The sequence below is a fragment of the Leptonychotes weddellii genome, chromosome 1 (genome assembly GCF_054177405.1).
Source record: "Leptonychotes weddellii isolate Sample4059 chromosome 1, ASM5417740v2, whole genome shotgun sequence".
NCBI lineage: Eukaryota > Metazoa > Chordata > Mammalia > Carnivora > Phocidae > Leptonychotes > Leptonychotes weddellii.
This window is the reverse complement of record NC_138369.1, coordinates 180,508,216-180,518,051: the sequence shown is the minus strand read 5'-3', so window position 1 is coordinate 180,518,051 and position 9,836 is coordinate 180,508,216. Positions and strand designations below refer to the sequence as shown.

The following is a 9,836-nucleotide window of genomic DNA, read 5'->3' as shown; positions in this document are numbered from 1 at the left end:
TACGTGTGTGAACTTCATGAAGGCAGGGAATTTATGCCTTCGTTCAGCACAATGCCTTTTCTATAATCAAAACTCAGTAGGGATGCCAGTAGGTTAAGCAGCTGCCTTTGGCTCAGATCATGATCCCAGGGTCCTAGGACTGAGTCCCTCATCGGGCTTGCTACGCGGGGAGTCTGCTTCTCCCTCTGCCTACAGCTCCCCCTGCTTATGCTTTCTCTCTGTCTTTCTCTCCCCCTCTCTCTGACAAATAAATAAATAAAATCATAAAAAAATCTCAATAAATATTTTGCAGTGAATGCCTAACTAAAAACAAAATTTTCTAAAGCAGTTAAATAAACAAATTCATCTATCAGTGTACATAAATCCTTAACCTGTAAGATATATCACATTTTTTTAGTATATGTGCTGCCGAAGTGAGCACAAGATATATCACATTTTTAATTATCCTTTAAATTCCTTGTTTTCTATTCAGTAACATATTAATAAAACCTATGAAACAAACAAAACAAAACAAAAAGGTGCTTACCTAATGAAGACTGTTGAAGGTACTGGATACATTCAACAAATGTATTATATGAATAAGAAAAATGGAATGCCATAATTCATGGTAGAGAAAAGTTTATTTTAAATGTCAATTCTATCTGAAATACACTTAAGTGAAAGAATCCTAGGAGAAAAATAAGAGAAAAATCTTAGAGAGTAACGAAAGGGACCCTGAGCATTGACATAAAAATGAACATTCAAGGCTTATCTCATATGTCTGATTTAGAAAAGGTCACAGGCCAAGGTTACTTTGTCCACAATGAATCACATACTTCTGGGAGAGATGGTGATGGCGAGTCTTGGTGATGCAGATCATCAGCAGTCGCAGATATTGGACAGGCTACATGTTAAGGTTTCATAAAGTACAGACATAACAGTGAGATAATGGGGAATATTCAGCAAGTTGATCTAAAAAAGTGAGAGCTAAAGGCTGGTTGGTAACAAGTTGACTGGCAGCTCCTAGAAGAAAAGTAAGTTGGACGACTGAAGCTGGACCCACAGCCCAGAGATTGGAAACCAGTGCTTCCACAACCAAAAGGCCCAAGGCCAATATTTCCACATCCCAGAGACCCCATGTAATTTGTTTGGCAGGGACTGAAGAAGAAGGAATTCTTTGGGCGGAAGCAGGATGTCTGGTAGGGTCTGGCCCCAGCACTGGATGTCCCGCAGCTGGTGGGTTCACAGCAGGTCTCCTGATAGCCACCAAAGACAGAGGAACCCAGCTGGTAGGTGCTGGGAGAGTAGATTTCATTGCTGGGGTAGAAAGAATCATAGGGGGAACCTGGGTACCCCAGGTAACCTCCAAGAGAGCAGGAGGAGAAGTTTCCAGGGCTGCGATTGTAATGCATGTCGAGTTCTGAGTTCAGCTGAGTTGCAGAGAGGTTTGGTGAGCGTGACTTTTGCCTTCTACCGGACGCTTATATACCCTAGCAATGAGTTAGTAGCATGTGCCCATCTTAATAAGAATGCTTAATTAGTCTCCAGTCAAAATGAAATACATTAACCTTCAAAGGCTTTTTTTTTTTTTTTTTTACAAAAGCAAACTTTTAAATGAAAGAATTTCATTAGGTTTTCAAAGCAATTGTTTATGAGTAAAGATGTCATCTCTCATTCAACTAGCTTGGGTAGATGAATATAATTGTATGGTAATTGTCCCTATAAGATTGGTGTTTTATTCATCCTATCCCTGAATTGAATCTGAATGGGTAATACAGTGATAATTGAATCTGAATGGATAATACAGTGAGAATTTTGCTCCGTTTAAAGTTCTAAAAAAATACTTTGTGGTCTGGAGGGCATATTTATTTTGTTCCAAGTTTAGGAACCCAGTTGAGAACAGAAAAAAAAAAAAAAACAACCCCCAGTCCTTAATATCTGTTTCATCTCCCACATCTTGTGGACCTTATAGAAGAAATAACCCACTCTTAATTGGTAGAAAAGCTAAGTGAGTGTCCTACACATTTGGATTTTGGTTTTCTTACAGCACAAGTACCCAAGCTGCTTTTGTGTGTGTAAGTTTTTGATTTAAGAATGAAGGGTCCAGGGCGCCTGGGTGGCTCAGTCGTTAAGCGTCTGCCTTCGGCTCAGGTCATGATCCCAGGGTCCTGGGATCGAGTCCCACATCGGACTCCCTGCTCGGCGGGAATCCTGCTTCTCCCTCTCCCACTCCCCCTGCTTGTGTTCCTGCTCTCGCTATCTCTCTGTCAAATAAATAAATAAATCTTTAAAAAAAAAAAAAAGAATGAAGGGTCCAGGGGCTCCTGGGTGGTTCAGTCAGTTAAGCATCTGCCTTCAGCTCAGGTCATGATCCCAGAGTCCTGGGATTGAGCCCCTGCGTGGGGCTCCCTGCTCTGCAGGGAGTTTGCTTCTCCCTCTCCCTCTGCTGCTCCCCCTGCTTCTGCTCTTTCGTTTGTGCGCTCTCTCTCTGAAATAAATAAATAAAATAAAATAAAAAAATGAAGGGTCCAGGGGTGCCTGGGTGGCTCAGTCAGTTAAGCGTCTGCCTTCTGCTCAGGTTGTAATCTCGGTTCCTGGGATAGAGTCCTGTGTGGAGCTCCCTGCTCAGTGGTGAGTCTGCTTCTCCCTCTCCCCAGGGCCCTCCTCCTTATCTGCTCATGCTCTCACTCTCTCTCAAACAAATAAAATCTTAAAAAAAAAAAGAAGAAGAAAGTGTCCAATATTTGCAGGAGTACCTTGAAGATTACATTGTAAAAATACTGAAGTCAAGGAATCCTTGCCCTGAACTTGACTTGCTTTTTGATAGAAGTCATTGATAAATTATCAAGCTTAATCCCTATAAAGTTTAAGTAAATTTTTGGTAGGGTTGATGTTTTGAGAACAAAAGAATAAGTACTGCACATTAAAAATAGGCCTTTGTTCTCTTAGTTTCCATTCATAGGGTGGTAATTTTACTGCAGAAGGTAAATAAAATCAAGAAATTAAGAAAGTGTCTACCCCATGTAGACTTCAAGGAACAATCAAGTGTTGGAAGAATTCATAGTTACAAATGATCTTTATAAGTTGATATGGGATGGGAGGGAATAAGAACAGATGATAATGTGAAATAAAGAGTGAATGCCTTTGGGACCTCTGATGTGACACATGTATCAAGTGACATATATATTCTGCCTAGAGGACTAGTATAAGTATTTTTCTAGACTCTCCCATCAAATGCATCATTGACACCCACAAGTAGAGTAGTGCATGGGTGCAGGAAATGGCTTAAAATAACCTGTGGGAATGGGCAAACCTCATAAGACACCCATCTTCAAAAACTGATATGTTGTTTAATGGAAATGAGCTGAGACTTATTCTAGAAAGAACTGAGATTACTAGGTGGAAGTTTTAAGGGAAGATTCAGCTAAAAATCTAAGACAAGCCATTTTTGTAGATAATGAGATGTCCATCTTGAGGGCACTGGGAATACCTTGTCAGGATATTGTAAATGGAATTCCAGTCTGGTAGGGGACTGGAGATAATTGCTAAATTCCCAAATTGTAAACTTTATGGGTCTGAACATTTTGAGTAGACAAATTGGCTTTCAAGCATGTTTCATTTATCTCTTAAATATAGTTTGTCCTCTGTTTCTAAAATGAACGATTCTTATTTATTAGGCTTCTTAATTATGAATAGCAAAAAGCATTCTACTAGATCCCAAACCTTCCCATTTTACTTGTGAATAAAATACTGAACATCAAAACATGCATATAGGTATTCAACTCACCTAAATTGAATTTGCTTGTTTGCTTCAATGTCATCCACTCTTAGATCAGCTATTTCTATGAAAGAATATTCTATGAGTCAGATATTCGGTAATTTTTGAACATTCTTTCCTCAACCAAATGGAGGATTTTACACTCCAACCCTTTTGTTCAGGAGTGGAAGGGAAATGCTTTAGTGTGAAAGGAACGAATCGAACATCACAGAAGCCACAGGAAGATAAACCTTCTCAATCTCTCCTCTTCCTCAAGGTATCAATCTTCATTAGCCTACTACATAGAAGTGGAATACAAGTCATAGAACAAGAAAAAAAATGACCATTATTTTAGAAATTTTGTAATACTTGTCAGAAACACCTGAAAACAATTTAAGTCAAAGCGATGTATGTTGCTTTCTGAGGCAAGGAAGAATCTCCTTAAGATGGTTCCTTTGGTCTAATACTTCAAGGCAATTACCTTATAAACTTTCTTTAGAACAAGAACATTTTCCAGGTTCTGGGGAATTTTTTTAGTGATAAACACTGCCTCTGATTAGAGATAGAAATACATGGGGGTGTTTTTGCCACATCTTTGTGATTTTTTAATGCTTTTTTGGATGAATCACCTCTAACATTCCAAAATAATATAAAGCGATTTTAATATTTAATGTATGCCACCATAAACACACACACAAAAGGAAGAAAAACTAAGATCGACTCCTATAAGTCTGCCCACAGTTTAAGCAGGAACATGGAAAATAAGGGAACCTCAGTTAATATTTCACCGAAGCTGTTCAAATTGAGATCTGATTAAAAAAAAAAAATCCTCATACATCTTGCATATTACCCCTGCTGCTTCCTGATGACATTATTCATTAAGTAAACTTGCTTGACAACAATCAATGTGTGTTTTTGTTTAAAAGAAATGACTATGAATGGATCAGTTAGTTAGCAACTTTGCTATCCAGATGGCAACAATTTTGAGACAGATTGTGAAAGGGGTATCAATTATTTTTAGTTAAGCCAGCTTTCCTCATCCCAGACACTGTCTACCTCTGAAGCAGTTCTCTGAGTGATCTGCTGGGTGACCTTTGGCAGAGGGAGATGACTAATAGCTTTGAAGATTCAACACTATTACCTGAATTCCAAGGCACAAACATTACTGCACTTTCCAGTTGTAAAACCACAAACACTACATATGTTTGATTATGATGAACGTTTCAGTTCAATTAAAAGCAGAAGGTAACCTGTTTTTATGTATCATGTAGCTGACACACCCAATGATAAGGGTATATAAATGCCCCAGTCCAAGAAGTGGCATTCAAACTCAGAACCTTCTCTTTGTACAGCACATCTCCTCTCACCATGTCCTACAACTGCTGCTCTGGAAACTTCCCCTCCCAGTCCCTTGGGCAACACCTGCGCTACCCAGGATCTTTCTGTGGCTCATCCTACCCCAGCAACCAATTCTGCAACCCCAACCTCCGCTCTCCCAGCACCTTTCAGCTGGGCTCCTCCCTCTCCAGTGGCTGTCAGGAGACCTGCTGTGAGCCCACCAGCTGCCCGACGTCCTACCCAGTGTCCAAACCCTGCCAGATGTCCTGCTACCCGTTGAGGACCTCCACGCTCTTCAGTCCCTGCCAGACAAATTACACCGGGTCTCTGGGCTTTGGCTCCAACGGCTTTCAATCTTTGGGTTGCGGCTCTCCCTCTCTGGGCTTTGGATTGGGTGCTTTCCAATCAGTGGGCTATGGTCCCAGTGCTTTTTCATCCCTGGGGTGTAGATCCAGCTTTTACCGTCCACTCTACTCTTCTAGAAGCTGCCAGTCTGCTTTCTACCAACCAACTTGTGGATCTGGCTTCTACGAATCTTATGTTTGAGCATAATACCTACTATGTCTAGAAATTTACCACAATACCAGCTATGTCAAGATCCATGCTATCTATCGATCTCTGTCCTAACATTAGCTTGCAAATTTGACTTGTGTTGTTACCTATTATGGTTTAGCAATAATTTGAATTCCGGTAATCGGAAAACACATTCACTGAAGAAAGATGTCAGAACAGCTTTCTTGTAGTTATATAAACATGCAATATTGAAACATGTTTCTTTCTTAATATCTTTCTTAATATCTCCTAGTTATTTCTCCTAGTGCATTTATTTAAAATTTTACAAAATGGAAAAATGCAAGTGTAAATAAAAATATGTTACATGGCACTCGCATATATGTTTTTATATGATCTGTTTACTCTGTGTCTTCAAAACTACTTCTAAATACCTGACTGGATATTTCTGTATTTGTATTTATCATTCAAAAATTTTTTACTTAAGGGGTGCCTGGGTGGCTCAGTCGGTTGAGCATCTAGCTCTTGATTTCAGTTCAGGTCATGATCTCAGGGTTGTGGGATTGAGCCCCACATCGGGCTCTGTGCTCAGCACAGAGTCGGCCTCTACTTCTCCCGCTGCTCCTCCCCACTCGTGCTCTCTCTCTCTCTAAAATAAATAAATAAATAAATATATATATATATTTTCTTTTACCTTAAAAAATAAAATCATCAACTGTCTTTTTGGTTTGAAAGAAATTATTTCATCTTTAATGTCCACTCCATACCTTCATATGATAAAACCTAGAAACACATTTTTAAGACTACAAACCATTGTGGCCTTTTGTTCTCTATGGAGTTCGAAATTTCAGTGTTTTTATATAAAATAATTACAAATTGTAATGGATATTAAATACACTACATAATTTTGGAAAGGAGGTTACTCTAATAAAATATATCCTAAAGTACATGCAAAAGTGGAGTTAAACTCTCCAGTAGGAAGTTAGACGTTCCAGTCCAGTCACCCCACTCAACTGACATAAGAAATCAAGTCTCAAGTGTTGAATCACTATACGGTACACCTGAAACTAATATAACACTGTATGTTACCTACACTGGAATTAAAATAAAAACTAAATAATAATAATAATGAAAAAAAATTAAGTCTCTAAATGAAATATCTAATACATTCCAACATTTATTAGTAAGTAGGCCCAATATCGCCAGTCCTGTAGGTCTGATAAAGTCCCAACTTGCTCCTGCTTTTCGGTTGTTCGGTTACTAACACTTGTTTGAAAACAACAGCAACAAAACAAAACTCAAGACCAAGGCAAATATTCTATTGTTACAGCATTCAGCTAAACATCCAGGCAGTTGATAACCCCGGAATCAGCAGTTCTGCCCCAGACTTTTATCCACTAAGTCAAGGCATAGATAACTAGATTCTTACCCATAGGGTAACCATATGTCTTTGTTCATTCTGTTTGTCTCAGCGTCCAGTCTCATTTGGTAATGGTCTTAGATTTTTTTTTACTTTTTATTTATAATGAGTGTTAATTGAATTAGCATAAGTGAGATTGGTTTGGGAGACTTCCACTTTGGTCATGCTTTTAGCTCGTGAAGTATAAGATGCATGCATAGTGAGCAGAGTTTTTACTTTAATCAACATTAAATCTGAAAGAAGACAAGCCTTCTCCTATCCTTTCCTTTGTTCATTCTTTTTTGAGTAAAAGAGAACTATAGCTTTTCTTTCAAAGACAGTGTGCAGAGGGATCACTGAAAGACAAATTACATTCAGATACAAGCGGTAGGACCGCTCATACATTCAAATCATGGTGGAGAGTCATTTTTTTTCTAACCTAGCCAGTAAGTACTACTATGGCTCTTTCCATAGGCCTCAGGAGGCAATAATACACACCAAGTTACCAGTAGGTGGAGATAATGAGAAATTTGGGAATTACCGATGGGTTGTACATGAAATACAGCATGAAATTGAGGCTGCCACGCAGCACATAAAGAATAATTTACATGCTCTTGCTGGGGTGGCTTGACCATATATTGTTTAAATCTGCAACTATTCTTTTTGTCTGAGAACGTCTTTCTTCTTTAAATTTTGCAAAAAATTATTTTGAGGAGCAATGAGCTAAAATGGAAAGTTCATCTTCAATGAAAAAAGTGATTATAGAATTTCTATTCCTAAAGCAAGTCGATGGTGAATATTTAATTTGTATAACAATTTGATGCCATTTACTATCCCCCGTGGGGGTCAGCAATGTCACTGACCACATGAAAAGTTAGAGACAATTTTGCTGAAGAAGCATCAATGACTACTTCAAAAGAAAGTAGAAGTGTTTTGTGAGGTTTTGTGTGTGTGTGTGTTTATTTATTTATGTAAGTGAGTACGTAAGTAATCTTTACACCCAGTGTGAGGCTCAAACTCATGACCTGGAAATCAAGAGTCACATGCTCTTCCGACTGAGCCAGTCATGCTCCTCCAAAGTAGAAGTTTTTTTAAGATGATTGTGATGAAATACTCTCTAAAGGCCTGATATACAAAAGAAGCCATTTTAGACTTCTAAGTCAGCATGACTGTACATAAACTTTGTTCAACCAGAAGCCTGATTTATGGCCCACCATGCATGCACTGCACATCTGCTTTGTGAATGAGTAGCCTAAAGGAAAGCCATCTTGTCCTTGAGAAATTGATCAGTGCTCCTACTCCCCGAATTCCTTGATGTTAAAACTTGGGATTTCTGCCTATATGCTCATCTACAATTTTTTTGAGCTTTTCCAAGATGTAGAAAAGCCTATGATCCTGTAAAGACTGTTCATTTTCTGGAGCACTTTCTTTCTCCTGAAGATCCTGTTTCCTGGGCAGCTGTCCTAACTGGGGCTCGAATAAGACTCTATTTTCTTTCTGTATTTGAGTTCTCTTTCTGGTAAATTTGCGTCACCAGTTGCTTCCAAAGATGATAATTTATTGTTAGCAGTTGCAAAAGATGTGTTAATAGATCACTGGGATGCATATATTTTCATTGAGGTCAAATAGCTATTCTAAATGATTTTCACTCATGTTAAACCCTAAGTTTTCCCATGCATGCAAAACAACACACACACAAAAGCAATAGCTGTTGGTGTGCTCTTCTATTAGCAGCAGTAAAGCTTCACTAAGGATTAGATGGAGGCAGTTTTATGTCTGTATTGTCAAATGCTTCATGTAGAAAATGAACAAATTCTAATAATGGTTTGATTCCTTCATTCATTTGAAGGGGAGCAAAATCTGCCACCTCAAAATATTCCTCCTTGTCATGTCAATTATTTTAAGCTGGTTATTTTTAAGAAAATGCAGGCACAAAAGAAGATCTGACAATTGAGTAGAAATTACCCTTTTATTAGATAGATTTATATTCATAAGGGAAACCTCTGTTTGTAAGATGGGAGCACCCTGTGCCAGGAAAAGGGGAAGGACTCAACAGTCTAAGAACTCTTGTCAGTGGAGAAGGTGAGGACCTCAATCTGCATAATAACTTCAGCCTTGTTTACTGAGCTTTTCCTGGTCGCCTCCATAACTGACTCCCTACCCCCAATATCTTCCTTTGTCTTTAGCTGAAGATGGTATTTAAGGTGATGGCTTTGGCCATTTCAAGGGGTTACTCGCCAGCTTAGAGTTATAAAGTTATTAAACTTTAGTTTTACTTCTGTTCATCTGTTTTAAATCAATTTAATTATTAGACCAGCCGAAGAACCTCAAGCGTAGAAGTAAAATGTTCTTCTCTCCAGCACAGTATGAAGTATCCAAGTAAAGTTCATAATGTTCTGATTGACAATGTTAATGTCAAGTTATTTAAAAAGGTCAACATTGAAGATAAAATTATTGGTTGCCTCAGTAATAATAATAAAAAAAAAGCAAATCTGGTAAAGGACAACATCTTGGTAAAGACAAGTAAGATTCCTATGGAGAAGAAATAACAGTTTTTAAGTATTGTAAACAAATAACTCATAATTGTATCCAAACAAACTGCAATATTCTGCTAATGAAAGTGGAGGCAGTAGTTTTAAAACTTTAAAAGCAGTCATGTGTACCCACAGTAAATTAGTTTGGCAATCAATGCTTTTCCTCACGTTATCAATCACCTCTGTTGTATTATTATCCTTGTGCCTTTGTGTTGCTGTCTTTTAGGCTGTTAGTATGCTATTTTACATAATAAAGCACACACAAGAGATTTTCTTCTGTTTCTTGCTTGGGCTACTATTCTGCCAAACTAGATTCTAA

The 9,836-nt window shown here is 38.2% G+C and overlaps 2 protein-coding genes across 3 annotated transcripts in view; one reads left to right on the top strand and one right to left on the bottom strand.

Moving 5' to 3' along the window:
- Window positions 1-938: 938 nt before the first annotated feature.
- Window positions 939-1,490, bottom strand: KRTAP15-1 (keratin associated protein 15-1). Its single transcript, XM_031029912.2, has one exon. The coding sequence runs from the start codon at window positions 1,389-1,391 to the stop codon at window positions 939-941; it is 453 nt and encodes a 150-aa protein (XP_030885772.1). The 5' UTR covers window positions 1,392-1,490.
- A 3,201-nt stretch (window positions 1,491-4,691) lies between these two features.
- LOC102725985 (keratin-associated protein 13-1-like) overlaps window positions 4,692-9,836 on the top strand; it is a 5,859-nt gene continuing 714 nt past the window's right edge. The window contains exon 1 of one of the 2 annotated variants that reach the window (XM_006734987.2): window positions 4,692-5,408. In XM_006734987.2, the coding sequence (XP_006735050.2) occupies window positions 5,105-5,408 (304 nt within the window). In that variant the 5' untranslated portion in view covers window positions 4,692-5,104. Of the gene's footprint in view, window positions 5,419-9,836 lie in introns of both variants that reach the window. The other variant, XM_081804925.1, reaches the window with a different exon arrangement.